This window comes from Balaenoptera acutorostrata, chromosome 13, assembly GCF_949987535.1.
Source record: "Balaenoptera acutorostrata chromosome 13, mBalAcu1.1, whole genome shotgun sequence".
Taxonomy (NCBI): Eukaryota; Metazoa; Chordata; class Mammalia; order Artiodactyla; family Balaenopteridae; genus Balaenoptera; species Balaenoptera acutorostrata.
Window position 1 is genome coordinate 66,241,455 of NC_080076.1, and position 18,877 is coordinate 66,260,331.

General features: G+C 48.3%; 1 protein-coding gene across 1 annotated transcript; it reads left to right on the forward strand.

Moving 5' to 3' along the window:
- Nucleotides 1–3,884: 3,884 nt before the first annotated feature.
- ZNF74 (zinc finger protein 74) lies at nucleotides 3,885–18,348 on the forward strand. The gene is given in 6 exon segments (XM_057527019.1): nucleotides 3,885–4,032; nucleotides 5,821–5,906; nucleotides 13,707–13,833; nucleotides 14,233–14,328; nucleotides 14,731–16,254; nucleotides 16,257–18,348. Coding segments are annotated over 6 exon segments (1,971 nt in total). The 5' UTR covers nucleotides 3,885–3,938; the 3' UTR covers nucleotides 16,301–18,348.
- The last annotated feature ends 529 nt before the right edge of the window (nucleotides 18,349–18,877 follow it).

Sequence of the window (18,877 nt, forward strand, 5' to 3'; positions counted from 1 at the left end):
GTGCTACTAAATAACCAAGAGATCACTGAAGAAATCAAAGAAGAAATTTTAAAAAAACATAGAAACAAATGACAACGAAAACACAATGACCCAAAACCTATGGGACACAGCAAAAGCAGTTCTAAGAGGGAAGTTTATAACAATTCAATCTCACCTCAAGAAACAAGAAAAATCTCAGGGCTTCCCTGGTGGTGCAGTGGTTAAGAATTCGCCTGCCAATGCAGGGGACACAGGCTCGAGCCCTGGCCCGGGAAGATCCCACATGCCGCAGAGCAGCTAAGCCCATGTGCCACAACTACTGAGCCTGCACTCTAGAGCCCGTGAGCCACAACTACTGAAGCCCATGCACCTAGAGCCCATGCTCTGCAGCAAGAGAAGCCAGCACAGTGAGAAGCCTGTGCACCGCAACGAAGAGTAGCCCCCGCTCACTACAACTAGGGAGAAAGCCCGCATGCAGCAACGAAGACCCAGTACAGCCAAAAATAAATAAATTAATTAAAAAATAATAATAATAAATAAATAAAATAAAATTAGAAATGAAAAAGGAGAAATCACAACTGACACTGCAGAAATACAAAGGATTATAAGAGACTACTACAAACAACTATATGCCAATAAAATGGACAACCACGAAGAAATGGACAAATTCTTGGAAAGGTACAATTTTCCAAGACTGAACCAGGAAGAATTAGAAAATATAAACAGACCTATCACAAGTAATGAAATTGAAACCATAATTAAAAATCTTCCAACAAACAAAAGTCCAGGACCAGATGGCTTCACAGGCGAATTCTATCAAACATTTAGAGAAGAGCTAACACCCATCCTTCTCAAACTCTTCCAAAAATTTGCAGAGGGAGAAACACTCCCAAATTCATTCTATGAAGCCACCATCACCCTGATACCAAAACCAGAAAAAGATATCACAAAAAAAGAAAATTACAGACCGATATCACTGATGAACATAGATGCAGAAATCCTGAACAAAATACTAGCAAACAGAATCCAACAGCACATTAAAAGGATCATACACCATGATCAAGTGGGATTTATCCCAGGGATTGCAAGGATTCTTCAATATACGAAAATCAATCAATGTGATACACCACATTAACAAAATAAGGAATAAAAACCATATGATCATCTCAGTAGATGCAGAAAAAACTTTTACAAAATTCAGCACCGATTTATGATAAAAACTCTCCAGAAAATGGGCATAAAGGGAACCTACCTCAACATAATAAAGGCCATATATGGCAAACCCACAGCAAGCATCATACTCAATGGTGAAAAATTGAAAGCATTTCTGCTAGGATCAGGAACCAGACAAGGATGTCCACTCTTGCCACTCTTATTCAACATAGTTTTGGAAGTCCTAGCCACAGCAATCAGAGAAGAAAAAGAAATAAAAGGACTACATATTGGAAAAGAAGAAGTCAAACTGTCACTATTTGCCGATGACATGATACTATACATAGAAAATCCTAAACATGCCACCAGAAAACTACTAGAATTAATCAATGAATTTGGTAAGGTTGCAGGATACAAAATTAATGCACAGAAATCTCTGGCATTCCTATACACCAACAACAAAAAATCAGAAAGAGAAATTAAGGAAACACTCCCATTTACCATTGCAACAAAAAGAATCAAATACCTAGGAATAAACCTAAGGAGGTGAAAGACTTGTACTCAGAAAACTATAAAACACTGATGAAAGAAATCAAAGATGACATAAACAGACAGAAAAATATACCATGTTCTTGGATTGGAAGAATCAATATTGTGAAAATGACTATACTACCCAAAGCAATGTACAGATTCAGTGCAATCCCTATCAAACTACCAATGGCATTCTTCACAGAATTAGAACAAAAAATCTTACAATTCGTATGGAAACACAAAAGGCCCCGAATAGCCAAAGGAATCTTGAGAGAGAAAAACGGAGTTGGTGGAATCAGGCTCCCTGACTTTAAACTATACCACAAAGCTACAATAATCAAGTCAGTATGGTACTGGTGCAAAAACAAATATAGATCAACGGTACAGGATAGAATGCCCAGAGATAAACCCACTCACATATGGCGCCTAATTTACGACAAAGGAGGCAAGAACATACAATGGAGAAAAAACAGCCTCTTCAATAAATGGTGCTGGGAAAACTGGACAGCTACATGTAAAAGAATGAAATTAGAACACTCTCTAACACCATACACAAAAATAAACTCCAAATGGATTAAAGACTTAAATGTAAGACCAGACACTATAAAACTTTTAGAGGAAAACATAGGAAAAACAGTCTTTGACATAAACCACAGCAAGATCTTTTTTGACCCACCTCCTAGAGTAACAGAAATAAAAACAAAAATAAACAAATGGGACTTGCTTAATTAAACTTAAAAGCTTTTGCACAGCAAAGGAAACCATAAACAAGACAAAAAGACAACCCTCAGAATGGGAGAAAATATTTGCAAATGAAACAACGGACAAAGGATTAATCTCCAAAATATACAAACAGCTCATGGAGCTCAATATCAAAAACACAAACAATCCAGTTAAAAAATGGCAGAAGACCTAAATAGACATTTCAGCAAGGAAGACATACAGATGGCCAAGAGGCACATGAAAAGATGCTCAACATCACTAATTATTAGAGAAATGCAAATCAAAACTACAATGAGGTATCACCTCATACGGGTCAGAATGGCCATTATCAAAAAAGCTAGAAACATTAAATGCTGGAAGGGGTGTGGTGAAAAGTGAACCCTCCTACACTGTTGGTGGGAATGTATATTGATACAACCACTATGGAAAACAGTATGGAGGTTCCTTAAAAAACTAAAAATAGAACTACTATATGACCCAGCAATCCCACTGCAGGGTATATACCCTGAGAAAACCATAATTCAAAAAGAGATATGCACCACAATGTTCATTGCAGCACTATTTACAATAGCCAGGACATGGAACCAACCTAGATGTCCATCGACAGATGAATGGATAAAGAAGACGTGGCACATATATACAATGGAATATTGCTCAGCCATAAAAAGAAAGGAAATTGAGTTATTTGTAGTGGAGTAGGTGGACCTAGAGTCTGTCATACAGAGTGAAGTAAGTCAGAAAGAGGAAAACAAATACCGTATGCTAATGCATATATATGGAATCTAAAAAAAAAAAAAAATGGTACTGATGAACCTAGTTGCAGGGCAGGAATAAAGAGGTAGACATAGAGAATGGACTTGATGACATGGGGTGGGAGGGCAAAGCTGGGGCAAAGTGAGAGTAGCATCGACTTTTATACACTACCAAGTGTAAAACAGTTGGCTGGTGGGAAGCAGCAGCATAGCACAGGGAGATTGGCTCGGTGCTTTGCGATGACCTAGAGGGGTGGGATAGGGAGGATGGGAGGCAGGCTCAAGAGGGAGGGGATATGGGGACATGTGTATGCATATGGCTGATTAGCTTTGCTGTGCAACAGAAACTAACACGGTATTGTGAAACAATTATACTCCAATAAAGATCTATTTAAAAAAATGTTCCTTTAAAAAAAAAAAAAACCTACGTCTGATCAGAACCCCCTCTGCCCTCACCCTCCAACCCAAGGGCTCCTGCCCACTCCCTGCAGAGCCTGGGCTCTGGACCTGCCCCCAGGGACACGCCCCCTCCTGCCCACCATGCCAACAGCTTCCTGCCTGGGGGCCAGTGTGTGTCCTGCTCCTTGAGCCTCAGGTCACAGATACCACCACCACCACCACCCCGCCTTGCCCCTGGCCCCCAAGGAGGTGTAAAGGGGAAAACTCAGTGTGTTCCTTCCTGTGTAGGAAAAAACCCAGTTGTACCCGACTTGTCTTTCTTCCCTGTGTTTTCCCTTCCCTTCACAGACAACACTTCACTTCTGACGCTCCTGGTCACCAAATGCGTGGAGGATTTTCCCCATGATAACAAGCAAGTTTCCAACCCCAGTAGGGTGTCTGAAGATTCGACTGGATTCTGACACTGTCTACCCCAAGGTGGCATCACACCCCACAGGTTAAGGGTTCAGGCCCACAAGAACACCCCCCACCGCCACGTCCCCGACCCCCTTCAGAAGCTGGGTTTCTGACTGAATCAGAAGTTCCCACGACCCTCTCCTCAGGCTCGATTAACTTCTCAATTTTGAAAAGCGAGGGTCTTAGTGTAAGGGCCCTGGATGCCACGGCCCCTCCTGCCCTGGACTGCACAGGGCACTCGCTCCCTTCTTCGAGCTGGACAGCCGCTCAGTACCTGCCACCCTGGCCTTGGGTCCCCACTCAGCAAGGCCTGGGAGTGAGCAGCCACCCTTTCCAGCCCTGTGGCGCCCCCACCCTCGTCCTTGTTTCTGTGCCCATAGCACCCGGGCCTCACCATGGAGGTTCCCAGCCAAGCCCAGTAGGGGTCTCACCCTCCCAGAACTCCGGGACCCTCAGGGTGGCCGCCTCTCTACCCAGGATGGGGAGACTGGGGAGTCTGCAGACCCCTCCCCCCAAACCCCACCTTCACTCTACCCCACCCCATCTCCCCTCTGTCAGAAGAAAGGCCCAGGGGCCGAGTGCAGGCCTTCCTGAGGGCCCCTTCCCTCCAGTTCTGGGTGGTCCCGAGCAAAGGAAGCCATCTTCCCAGCAAAGAGAAATGGACCCACTCCCATCCCTGGGGATGGGGCAACTGGTAGGTCAAGTGTCAGGACCCAGCAGCTGCCCGTGGGGCTCTGTCCATCTCATACAGAGGTCACTAACCCTCAGTGTTCCACACTTACCCAACCTAAACTCTCCACACTCACCCACCAGGCGTGCGCACACAGACACCACACACATCACACACACACACCACACACACCACACACCACACACATCACACACACACACACACCCCGAGATGCAAGCGCTTTCCACAGCAATGGGGGAGAGGGGGCGGGGCCAGGGTGCAGGGTCGCTGGCCCCTTAACTACACTTCCCAGAAGACTGTGTTACACGCTCGTCCGTGCCAGGCGTCAGAGCGGCTCCTGCCCCGACGCCCTCTGGGAAATGCAGTCCACCCCTGCGCGGCGCAAAGGCTCCCGGGGGTTGTAGTGCGCGTCCGGTCTGCGCAGGCGCACGTCTCGCGACGGCCGCCAGGAGCTCTTTTGTGGCGGCCGCGGTCTTGTGTGAGGTGGGTCAGCTCGGCCGCGCGTCCGGCCGTCCGTCGGTTCATCAGCCCGTCAGCCCCAGGCCTGTGTGCCGCCCCCGTGACTCCCAGCGCCGGGCGGCAGAGCTCGAGGCCTGGCCGGCCCGCGCGGGCCCGGACAACGTCAGTGACGGGCCGGTGGGGCGAGCGATGGGGCGAGAGCACAGCCCGGGGCGCGGGGCGCCTGCGGAGCCCGCCTGACCCCGACCCGGGGCGCGGGCCGGCCCCGCGGGGCTGCGCGAGGGTTCTGAGCACCGGGAGCTGGACCCGACCCGCCCCCGCCCGGGGCGGCCGCCGAAGGAGGGCGCCATGGAGGCCCCGGAGCCCCGGGAGGCAGGTACGGTTGGCTCGTCAAGCCGTGGGTCTGTGGATTTGCACGGAGAGGGCGGGCTGGGTTCCCGGAAGCGCCCCGGATTTAGGCCTCCTCTTCTTCACCGGGGATGATGGGGACGGGAATGGCGGCGCTTTTCCTCCGTAATGGGAGTGACCCACACACTGAGTAGCAGAATTAGCCCCGATGCCCTATCAGGTTGTGCCGAAGTTGGGGCTCCCTTCCTGCCTTCCCTTCATTCTCCCCGTCCTGGGGGTGCCTGGTGGCTGTGGACAGAGCAGACCTCTTGACTCATTTCTCCTTTCCAGCTCCGTCGTCTCAGGACCCTGCTCTTCCCCTCAAAGAGATTCCAGAAGATAAATTGGGTCAGGGTCTCCTGGAAGGCAGGTCCGAGGTGAGTGGCTGTCTTTTCTTTTTTGAACATTTCGTTGTTTATGTGGAGGGTTGGCACCTTCCTTCGGCCGCCCAGAATCTTCAGTCATCCAAGGACCGCCCCCCCACCCCAACCTGGGGCCTGCTCTCCAGTCCTCAGGAAGCTCTGCGCGTGGGAACAGGTCCAGGTGATGCCGGGGTGTGCCCTCAACATGAGTGTATGTTCCAGCCTGATTCAGTCCAACCATGCGTCTGTTGCCGAGGACTGTGCTGTGTGCCCAGCACTGTGCTGGGAGCTCTGATGAGTGGTTCTAGTGCCACCCAAGCAAGTAGGTGACAGTTCACATGAGATCACTTCACTCATCTCCACACTCAGGCCCATGGGATGTTTGTGGCAGTTGGTCCTTGTTTGGGGGAGTTTTCCAGGATGGAATTAGGTAGGAGGATGTGGAACAGCTGATGGAAGGGCTGCATTGCAGTGCTGGGGTCAGAGTGATGGTAGGGGGTGCGTCCCTGTGTGCTTTTCCTCTGTACCCAGCTCCTGACATGGGGCCTTCATGGAAAAGCTTGGGGTTTTAGAGGATCTGTGGGCTCGACAGGGAATTGGCCCTGGGGCCACGTCTGCAGCTGGGAGAGGTGCAAATCCCTCCTTTTACAGACTTCGGGTTTTGTTCCTCATTTTGTTCCACCACCTAAACCACCCCCACTCATCGTAGTGTTTAGAAAGGTGCACTTGATAAAGACAGTGTGAGGTGGTGAAAGGTCAGGAGGGTTGAGAATCCTTTGATTTTTTTTAGGATTTGGCAATTCTGTTAACTTACCACTTGAAAAGTAGAAATGACTGTAAAACATGTATGGTGAGATATGCCCAGCTTCTGTAATGTTAGAATGTTCTGTAGTTCTGTAAGACACTTGGGAGACATGACAAGCACATGCAATACATGATCTTTGGTGGGTTATAGATCCAAAAATTCTATCAAAGGCGTTTAGAAAGATTGAGAAAATTTGAAAATGTGCTGTATCTTAGATCATGTTGTATGAATATTTAATTTCGTGGGTGTGATTATGGCATTGTGATTGTGTCAGAGAACATCCTTAGGAGATACAGGCTGAAGAATGTAAGGTCAGATGTTCTGATGTCTGCAACTTACCTTGAAAAGGTTCAGGAAAAAGTGGTGTCTGTCTGAGAGTGACCCCCTCGGGAGGTACTCCCCTTCTTGTGCACAGATATTATTCCTGAAATACCAGCTTCTCAGGTCTTTGAGTAACTGGTCCTCTCTCCGAAGTACTCTCCTCTCCCAACAGTCTCATACTACGTCAAGGGTTCTTCTCTGCTGGGACATCCCCTGTGATCTATTCTGACTCCTCTGCTAGTTTCATTTCCACATCTGCCTTTTTTTTTTTTTAATAAATTTATTTTATTTGTTTATTTATTTATTTTTGGCTGCATTGGGCCATCGTTGCTGCGCGCGGGCTTTTCTCTGGTTGTGGCAAGTGGGGGCTACTCTTCGTTGCGGTGCATGTGCTTCCATTGCAGTGGCTTCTCTTGTTGCGGAGCACGGGCTCTAGGCATGCGGGCTTCAGTAGTTGTGGCACAGGGGCTTAGTCGCTCCGCAGCATGAGGGATCTTCCCGGACTAGTGCTTGAACCCGTGTCCCCTGCATTGGCAGGCGGATTCTTAACCACTGTGCCACCAGAGAAGCCCCTCCACATCTGCCTTTGATTCCCACACCCTTTTGCTTCCTGTCCTGCAAAATGAAGACACACCAGACATGGACTTTTCCTGGTGGGTTGGGAATACCCCTCAGAAAGTCCTGTGCCAGGCTCAAATCCTGTCATGCTCTTGCCTGTTGACACCTCCATACTGAAGCCACGTAGCCTCTGACAGTGCTCTCTTGCCAGCACTGCATTGTGATGTCTCTGGAGCTTTGTTTCTGCCCATTTCCTCCTTTCTGCCAGTGCCATCACCATTATGCTTCATCCCTGCATGCCTCAGTTATGGGCACGTTCTCAGCGTGTGTCCTCACTCCCACCTTCTCATCTCCCTGAAATCCGGTGGGTTTTTTGAATCAGGTTTATTGAGGTATAACTTATACACAGTAAATTTCTCCAATTTTATATATGTAGGATTTGGTGAGTTTTGGCAAGTGTATACAGTTGTGTAACCAGCACCACAATCATGATGTAGAACTTTTCCATTACCCAGAAAGTTCCTTCATGCCCCTTTGCAGTCCATCTTCTCCACCCGCCCCCTTGGCATCCAATATAATTTTGTCTTTTTAAGAATTTCATGTGGAATTATAAGATACGTAGTCTTTTGTTTCTGACTTATTTCAGTTAGCATTATGCTTTTGACTTCATTTCCTTGTTTGAATCAGTAGCTTGGTCCTGTTAATTGTCTAGTGATATTCCATTTGTTTTAGGTTCCTAGGGCTGCCATAGCGAAGTGCCACAGACTGTGTGGCTCAGGCAATAGAAATTTATTGTCTCATAGTTCTGGAGGCTAGAAGTCTAAGATCAAGGTGTTTGTAGGTTTCTTCTGAGCTTCTCTCCTTGGTTTGCAGATGGTGCTTCTCTCTGTCCTCACGTTCTCCCCTCTGTACATATTTGTGTCCAAATTTCCATTTCTTATAAGGACACTAGTCCTACCATTTTAGGACCCATCCTAATGACCTCGTTTACCTTAATTACCTCTTTAAAGGCCTTGTCTTCAAATATAGTCACATTCTAAGGTATTGTAGCTTAGGGCTTCAGCATATGAATTTGGAGGGACACAGTTCAGCACATAACATTGTTGCATATGTGCTCCACAATTTGTTTATCCATTCACCAACTGATGGATGTTTAGGTTGTTTCCTGGTTTAGGTTATTACAAATAAACCTGCTATAAATATTGGAGTACAGGTATAGATGTGTGTTTTAATTTCTCTTGAATAAATACCCAAGAGTGGAATGGCTGAGTCATATAGTAAATATATGTTTAATTATTGATTTTATTGGTCTTTGCAGAGAACCATCTTTTGGTTTCATTGGTTTTCTCTATTGCTTTTCTGTGCTCTTTTTCATCAATTTCTGGTTCTTATTATTTCCATTCTTTGGCTTCTATTTTTTTTTTTTTTTTTTTTTAGATTTTTTGTTTTGATGTGGACCATTTTTTTTAAAGCCTTTATTGAATTTGTTACAGTAGTGCTTCTGTTTTATGTTTTTGGTTTTTTGGCCCCAGGCATGTGGGATCTTAGCTCCCCAACCAGGAATCGAACCCACACCCCCTGCATTGGAAGGTGGAGTCTTTTTTTTTTTTTAATTAATTAATTTAGTTAGTTAGTTTTGGCTGTGTTGGGTCTTCGTTTCTGGGCGAGGGCTTTTTCTAGTTTCAGCGAGCGGGGACCACTCTTCATCGCAGTGCGTGGGCCTCTCACTGTCACGGCCTCTCTTGTTGCGGAGCACAAACTCCAGATGCGCAGGCTCAGTAGTTGTGGCTCATGGGCCTAGTTGCTCTGTGGCATGTGGGATCTTCCCAGACCAGAGCTCGAACCCGTGTCCCCTGCATTGACAGGCAGATTCTCAACCGCTGCGCTACCAGGGAAGCCCCAGAGGTGGAGTCTTAACCACTGAACCACCAGGGAGGTACCTACTTTGGCTTCTTTTTTTTTTTTTTTTTTTGAAATGATTTTTTGCTTTTAATTCATCGCATAAAATGCTAATGTCCAAATTCAGGCAGGTCTTACCAACCATCAAGAGCTTCAACCCTGCTAACAGCTAAGTATGCACTTTTTTTTTTTCCAGTAGCATTGTTTAATCAAAATAATTAAATAAATATACAATCAAATCTACATGAGTAATTATGCAAATATCACTCCACCTACACCAGTGAATTCTTTTTCTTTTTTTTTTCACAACACACACTGTATTTTATTTTTACAAGAGGTAAATAAACCAACACCAAGCATTGTAAATGGATGACCACAACAAAAGCCACAATGATTGCAGTTACCAAACACGAAACACACTCATACTATGTCATAATATTGACATTCAGTCCAGTAATCCTCCACTGTAACAGCTCCTTTACTTTGCAGTGAAAATTAATTTGTATATTTTTTGCCTCTGAGTCCTTGTGGGATTTTTTTAAAATTTTTTATTCAAACAGAAAGTCACAAAAATCATAATCATCCTCATCAGTTCACTCAGTCCCATGTAATTAATTTTTGGTTTTCATCTTGATCTTTTGTTAGCACTTTTATGAATTCATCAGTTTTCCATTAGAGTTCTGAAAATGCTTATTCATTCAGTTCAGCAGTATAGTCAGTTACCAGAAACCTGTACTTGTCAGAGTCTTTTCCATGAATTCCTTGAAGATGAAACCCTTTTATAGGAATATTTTTGTGAAAGCATCAGAGTACACCCAAAACTGTCTGTAAATGACAAAAGACTTAAAAATGACCACGGTTAAAGATTTGATGAAAGTTCATAATAATGCAATTAACAAGGAAATTTAGTTATTTCTGAGATATACATTTTAAAATAATAACTAGAATTATGACTTAACATTATACCAGAACATATAAGATTTTTAGAAATTTCATGTAATATCTGAAACACTTATATTAACATATTTCCATACAAATAACCCAAAGAAAGTTTAGTATTAGTTGTTTTTGTTTGTTCTTTTTTTATACTGCAGGTTCTTATTAGTCATCAGTTTTATACACATCAGTGTATACTACTTTGTTTTCTTAAGGGTGAAACTGAAGTATTGATTTGACACCTATTCTCATTAGCATTCAGTGCTATAAATTTACCTCTAAGTCCTGCTTTAGCTATATTCCACAAATTTTCTGTTGTATTTCCCTTTTTTTCAGTTCAAACTAGTTTCTAATTTTTTTGTAATTTCTCCTTCAACTATGTATTATTCAGGAGTGTGTTGTTTAATTCTAAATATGTGGAGAATTTCCTGGATATCTTTTTTTTTTTTTTTGCAGAGGGGCTGCTTTGTGTCTTCATTGCTGCATGCGGGCTTTCTCTAGTTGTGGTGAGTGGGAGCTACTCTTCTTTGTGCATGGGCTTCTCATTGTGGTGGTTTCTCTTGTTGCAGAGCACGGGCTCTAGGTGCACGGGCTTCAGTAGTTGTGGCTCGCGGGCTCTAGAGTGCAGGCTCAGTAGTTGTGGCACACAGGCTTAGTTGCTCTGCAGCATGTGGGATCTTCCCAGACCAGAGCTTGAACCCATGTCCCGTGCATTGGCAGGTGGATTTTTAACCACTGTGCCACTAGGGAAGCCTGGGCCTTACTTTTTAAATTCAATTTGACAATCTTTAGTTTTTACTTCGGATATTTAGACTATTCACATTTAACATAATTATCGATATGGCTGGGTTTATATCTGCCATTATGCTATTTGTTTTCTACGTCTTGTATCTTTTTTTATTCTGTTTCACCCTTAACGTTTTCTTTTGAGGTAAACAAATACTGTTTTATGATACTCTTAATTCTTCTGATTTTATTAACTTTTTTCCTTTTAGTTACTTGATTGGATTCTGGACGGAGTGAATTTTACTTTGTTGAGTGTTGGATTTAATTCCTTAAATGTTCTGCGATGCAGTGAAATTACTTAGTGTCAGTTGGATCCTTCCAAGGCTTACTTTTAGGTTTTGTTAAGGTGGATCCAGAGAAGTCTTTAATCTCAGGCTAATTTTGCCCCACTGCTGAAGCAGCATCCTTCTGGGGACTTTACTCGGTGTCCCATAGAGCAGGAGGACATTCTCTCTGGCCGGTTGGAGCACAGACTGTTCCCAGCCCTGTTTGAGTTTTAATGATTGTCCTGCATATACCTCTTTCTGCTGTTTCTTTCCCTGGTTTGGGGTCATTTCCTCACAGGCACACTCCTGAGAGTCCTCAGTCAATCTTGAGCACATCCAGAGTTCCAAGTCTGTGTGGCTCCTTCTGCTCTGGCACGTTGCCCTGAAAATTCTAGTTTCCTGGTCTCCCCAGACTCTGTTCTCTGTCTCCTCAACTCCTTGGACCACAAGCTCTGTCTGGATTCCCACTCCCTGCACTGTGATCGGGGACTGCTTCCATGTGGGAAGGTGAGGCTCTTGTAGGGCTCACTTTGTTTGTTCTCAGGGGTCTCTATTCTGAGCTGTCCTTTGTCCAGTGTCTGGAAATTGACCATTGTTTCATACATCTTACCCAGTTTACTAGTTGTTTGAGGTAAGAGGGCAAATCTGGTCTCTGTTACCCCTTTGTGCCTAGAAACAGAACTCGAAACCCAGTTTTTTGTGTTTTGGGTTTTTTTTAATTTTTTTATTTATTATTTATTTATTATGTTTATTTTTGGCTGTGTTGGGTCTTCGTTTCTGTGTGAGGGTTTTCTCCAGTTGCGGCGAGTGGGGGCCTCTCACTATCGCGGCCTCGCTTGTTGCAGAGCAGAGGCTCCAGATGCTCAGGCTCAGTAGTTGTAGCTCATGGGCCCAGTTGCTCCACGGCATGTGGGATCCTCCCAGACCAGGGCTCAAACCCGTGTCCCCTGCATTGGCAGGCAGATTCTCAACCACTGCGCCACCAGGGAAGCCCCTAAACCCAGTTTTTACCAGGCTGCTTTTTTTTTTAACCAGGTCACTCCTTGGGCCCATGCTCAGAACCTGTTCACGCCCCTGTCTCCCTCCTGCCTTCCTCCCATGCTGCCTGCTGCAGAATGCAGATGCTGTCACCTTGGGGTAGATATCTATCTTCATACTCTGGCCACTGCAGCCTCCCCCCCACCCCGCTCCTCCCTGACTCCAGTTCACTTTACTGCTGAGGACCTGCTTGCCCCACCACTTCTGTGTTCCCCCACCCACAACGGTCTGCTCTTTTTTTTTTTTTTTAGTATTATTTATTTAGCTGTGCTGGGTCTTATTTGCGACAAGCAGGATCTTCGTTGCCGCGTGCAGGGTCTTCAGTTGCAGCTCGTGGGATCTTTTTAGTTGCGGCGTGAGGGATCTAGTTCCCTGACCAGAGATCGAACCCGGGCCCCCTGCGTTGGGAGTGCAGAGTCTTAACCTCTGGACCACCAGGGAAGTCCCTGCCTATCTTCTAATGCATCCCTGTCATGACTGTCTGTGGCCTGGGCTGCTCTTTGTTCTCTTCTCATGGGACAGGCGCTGGGTCTCCAGCCTCTTGGCGTGCCCAGCTGGAGAGGTAAGAAGCCCTGGCCGGCAGAATACTGGGGTTCCAGAGCAGGAGTCACATAAGGGAAGTCATTTGGGAGTTTCAGGACACTTGGAACCGGAGTGACCGAGTCGGGGGGGTTACCCTGAGACCAGGGGCCAGTGTTGGGGGAAGGTGGGAGCAGGTTGCGAGGGGTGGGCTGGGATGTGGCCCCAGGAGGGCAAGGGAGCAGGGGTCTGGCGGGAAGAAGTGGGGGGCAAGCAGGAAGGACACGGAGCAGTACAGGGTCTTTCCTTAGGGTGCAGTGAGGGCTTCCTGTCTGGGGTTGGGGCCTTTTGCAGTGGTGGGACTTGAATAGGGTTTTGGGCTCTTTGTATTATATTTCAAGTTCTGTAAGTTGGCCAGAACTTATGGCCTCAGCCTGTGCCCCCACTGCAGCACCTACATGCAGGCTGTCCAGTTAGCTGGGCCCTCCCAGGCCAGGCCGCGTGGCAGTTCCTGGCCGAGTTGTGGTGTGTGCGTCGGGGCTGTAGGACAGATGGTGTCTACAGCCCTATCTTCTGCGCTCAGGAGGTCACCCAAGGTTATCTCTGCTACTGAGGTCCTCAGTCACCCAAAAACGCAAGTGAACTGACTCACATCCTGGGTGAGAGAGAACATGTGTGTCATTCCAGGAGTTGGTGACTTTCAAGGACGTGGCCGTGGACTTCAGCCAGGAGGAGTGGGGACAGCTGGACTCCCCTCAGAGGGCCCTGTACCGGGATGTGATGCTGGAGAACTACCAGAACCTTCTCGCCCTGGGTAAGATGGCTCCCAAGGTGAGGAGGCCGCAGTCTGGGCATCCACCAGTCTGTATGTGTTCCGGAGTCTCCTTTGTGGTATCTGCCCCAGGCCCTTGTGGCACCAACTGGCATCTTTGCCTGGAAGTGTGGCTGGTCCCGGGGTGGGGCCCAGAGGAAAGGGAGGGGGTGGGCAGGGCCCTGGAAGCCCAGCCTGCCCTAGATAGGGGATGTCAGTATCTGTGGGGTCCTCAGAGTACACACGTCAATATGGGTTCCATGTCTGAGGCCTCCTTCCTTGGAGCTGGCACACACCTCTCCGTGCCTCATGCTGCTGGGGCCACTTCAGGGCTGCTGGGCCTGTGGGCCGGGTCTGGAGAGCACAGCACCGAGAGCCACGCCACTTTCCCCCTTCGTGCAGGGCCTCCCGTCTGCAAGCCAGACGTGATCTCTCACCTGGAACGAGGCGAGGAGCCATGGTGGGCACCTAGAGCTGTCCCTGGAGGGGCTGGTCCAGGTGAGCAGGATGCAGTGGGAGGATGTGGAGCCCCACCCCACCGCCCCATGGGGCCCACTTTCCTTCCGCAGTCCACTCACTGCTCTGCTCCGTCCGCACCTGCTCAGTGCCCCTCCTGCTCCTCTGTCCTCCCCCTCCTCCCCCCACCCCCCGGCTCTTTTCAGAATCCCCTGGCTTCTCCAAGGCTCCTTTTCCTCTTTCTTCCTCCTCTCCCCTGCTCGCGGCCTGTCTGCTTTACCCTGAGCACTCCCCTCTGCGCAGCCCTGAGCTTGCGCTCTCTCTCTCCCCCTGCTGGTCTCTACTCTCTCATGCACTTACCTGTGCTCCCGGCAGATCTCAGCCCTGAGCCCCAGCGCCGCACCTCCGCCTGCTCTCAGAAGGTAGTATCTCCATTTCTTATAGAACCAGAACGGGAGCCAGGGCCTGAGGTGGAGGAGCTGTGGTCTCAGCAGCTGTGCGTTTACAAAGAAGAACCATCATGGGAGCCGATCGCAGGTGGGCTGGCGAGGTCCGGTCTCCACAGCCCCGGTCCTGGCGACAGGGGCGCCCAGGGGGGCCCGGCGACTGCTCTGTCACGATGTGAGGCCGCCAGCACCAGGGACAGTCCCACAGAGGAGCACCGATGGGGCCATGCGGTGTCTGAGGAGGCTCTTGGCCGGAGGTGCGCCCTCCTGGCCCAGCCCAGCCTTCCCACAGAAGGAGCCTCTCCGGACGGCTGCATGGGGAGTGTGCAGTCCAGCAGAGCCAAGCGTCAGAGCCCAGGCGCCGGGAGCGGCCCGTTCGCGTGTGGTGAGTGCGGCAAGGCCTTCCAGCGGAGCGCGGCCCTGGCGCTGCACCAGCGGTGGCACGCACGAGAGAAGGCCTACAAGTGCGGCGAGTGTGGCAAGGCCTTCACCTGGAGCACCAACCTCCTGGAGCACCGGCGCGTCCACACCGGCGAGAAGCCCTTCCTCTGCGGCCAGTGCGGCAAGGCCTTTAGCTGCCACTCATCCCTGAACGTGCACCGGCGTGTCCACACGGGCGAGCGGCCCTACAAGTGTGGCGCCTGCGACAAGGCCTTCAGCTGCAGCTCGCTGCTCGGCATGCACCTGCGCGTGCACACCGGCGAGAGGCCCTACCGGTGCGGCGAGTGCGGCAAGGCCTTCAACCAGCGGACACACCTGACGCGGCACCGCCGGATCCACACCGGTGAGAAGCCCTACCGGTGCGGCGCGTGCGGCCGGGCCTTTGCCTGCCACTCGTCCCTGACGGTGCACGAGAAGCTCCACAGCGGGGACAAGCCCTTCCAGTGCGGCGACTGCCAGAAGGCCTTCAGCAGCCGCTCCCGCCTGACGCTGCACCAGCGTGCCCACACAGGCGAGAAGCCCTTCAAGTGTAGCCAGTGCGGCAAGGCCTTCAGCTGCCACTCGTACCTGGTGGTGCACCAGCGCGTCCACAGCGGCGAGAAGCCTTTCCGCTGCAACGAGTGCGGCAAGGCCTTCAGCTCCCACTCCTACCTGATTGTGCATCAGCGCGTCCACACCGGCGAGAAGCCCTTCGACTGCAGCCGCTGCTGGAAGGCCTTCAGCTGCCATTCGTCGCTCATCGTGCACCAGCGCGTCCACACCGGGGAGAAACCCTATAAGTGTGGCCAGTGCGGCCGGGCCTTCAGCCAGAATCACTGTCTCATTAAACATCAAAAGACCCACTCTGCAGAGAAGCCCTTTAAGTGTCATGAGTGCGGCGAGGTGTTCGGCTGGAGCGGCCCTCTGGCGGAGCACCGCAGGCTCCACAGCGGGGAGAAGCCCTTTGCCATCCAGTTCGACAAGCGCTTGCTGAGCACCTGCTACGTGCCTGGCAGCCTACTGGGCACAGGGGGCTCTGGCGGGAGCAGCGTGGGCCCTGTCGATGCCCTAGACGTGGCTGAGCTCCTGGGTGTGGTCCCGCCCTTGGCCGGCAGGAGTTCCCCATGGGCAGCAACCCCAGAAATTAACTCATGTGTGCGAGAGACACCCACCTGCCCACCTAGAAACACCCCTTAAGGCTGTCACCTCCTGGGAAGGGATCCACCGTAGGAGAGGAGAATTGAGCGCGTTTGAGGATATACCTTCGTCCTGTTTTTTTTTTTTTTCCGTCCTCTTTTCTTTGATGGGTTTGGAAGTCACTGAGGGGGGACAGATCTTCCCTGCGTATGAAAAAGAGGTATGTCAGTCATGTGTCCTTGGACAGCCTCCTGGTGTGATTTCGATCTGGAATTTCCTTTGTAAACTCTTATGTTTAGAATGATAATTAAAAAAAAAAACTGAATTATGAACAGTATTACTTCTAAGTGAAAGTTATATTCCAGGAGAGGAGAATAAGCTTTTTTGGGAAAAAGCAAATTTCCTGGACTCGCTTCACTCACATAGCTCTGCTGCAGAGTCATGTTGTTAGTGACAGCGCAGCTGTCTTGGAACCTGGCCCAGCATCTGCATAGCTGGGTCCTAACATGCCAGCCTCATGCCTGGCCACCTCGTCCATGCTGGAAGCTGGGAGGACACAGGGGTGTGCCTCCAGGGTGCAGTGTTGGCACACAGGTGTCTGGAAGCATACCTCCACCCTGGCTGGCGAGGCCACCTGCAGGCCCGCTCAGGTACCACGTAGGTCAGCCCTACGAGAGGAGCTGGGCCCCGTGCTCCCCTGAGAAGGAAAAAGACAGTGTTCATCTGGGATTCGTGTCATTTCTGCTCAGTTCTAAGCAGATATAAGCTGCCTTCTCAGTGATGATACTTCACATTTGTATAAAGTGCTAGAGTTTATGAAATGCTTTTTAGAACACTTTTTAAACTATGGAGGCAAAATAACCACATTTCAGAAGGTACGGAATTAAGGGGAAAACACCCATAATTCTTAATAAAATTGCATTTTGCACTTTGGTATGTTAACCTTCTGCTTTTTAATATTGCATTTTTACATTAAACACGGTATATACAGTCCAACATTCTAATCTTTTTCCCCTGCTTACCTGCATAGCAGGACTTCTTTTTCCCACGGAGCTTCACTGGCTTTGGAGCTGTCCTTCTGGATGGGGGCGTGATGTTCTATTAGCTGTTTTTTTTGTTGGATGCAGAAGTTATTTCCAAGTTTTCACTGTTACAAGTCATTCTTCATATAGCATCTTTTTGCATTATCCTTCTTTAACGTTGTCTTAGAGTAGATTTCTAGAAGTGAGAGTTTTGAGATAAAGGAAATGAACAGCTTAAGGCATCGTTTTAGTATATTTTTGGTTGTGTGATAACAAAGTAATACCGTCTCAATGTGAGGAGAACCGTCAGTAGTGGTCAGGCACGTCCAGGTCCTGGAGGCCGACGCTGCTCCAAGCTGGGTCCAGACGGGCTTGCTTCTGGGTGCCACGGCGATGATTCCAGGTGTCCACACCCATTGTTCCTCCAGCGTCCCTGGGGCCGGTCTCAGGCCCTTCCTCCATGACAAATAGGGAAAGTTCTATTGGACAACTGCATTGGCAAAAGATAGATAAAATCTCGGTTTGATTCATTATCATACTCATTTTTCTTATTTTAAAAGAAATTCAAATGCAAACATCTTGGGGGGCCCCGGACACCACACCTGCTGTCTGCTTGGCGGGGCTGTTAACGCCCTCAGCTGAGAGCAGCAGCTTGCTCTTTGATAACCAGTGAGGTTGAAATGGAACATGTTCTTACTATTGGTCTTTCTTCTTGAAAACTGTTTGAAATACCCTTTGGCCCCCTTCCACTGAAGTCTCAATGTTCTTTTATTTACATATAAACTTTGTTTTCTGATCATACACATAATACATGTATATTGAAGAAATTGGGGAAAAAAATCAAATTTATAAGAATAAAAATAACCCTTAGAATCAGTTCACAGGTCATGACCTGGAGATGCATTTCCTTCTGGTTTTTTTCTCTGCGTGTATACACGTCTTTTCTTTCTTTTTTTTTTTTTTTACGAAAAAGTGTAAAGGGCTTTATTATAGGCAAAATTATTTAAGTCAATAAAATAAATTTTTAAGGAATTGTACACGTACGTTCTGATTCATTCCACTGCCAATCACCTTAGCTTCTCCAGTATTAGAATAATAATCTTCAAAATAGCCCTTTCAAAAAAGAATTTTTGCTCAATCCATAGTTGTGATAGTCCACAATTTTTTTAGTTGGGCTTCTTTGATCTCCAATGGAACATTGACACACTTTAAAAATTCCCCTCTGGGCTTCCCTGGTGGCACAGTGGTTAAGAATCCACCTGCCAATGCGGGGGACACGTGTTCGAGCCCTGGTCCGGGAAGATCCGGGAAGATCCCACGTGCCGCGGAGCAACTAAACCTGTGCGCCACAACTACTGAGCCTGCACTCCAGAGCCCTCGAGCCACACTCCTGAAGTCCGGCGCCTAGAGCCCATGCTCTGCAACAAGAGAAGCCACCGCAATGAGAAGCCCGCGCACTGCAATGAAGAGTAGCCCCTGCTCGCCACAACTAGAGAAAGTCTGCGCACAGCAACAAAAACCCAACGCAGCCAAAAATAAATAAATAAAATTAATATAAAAAAAATT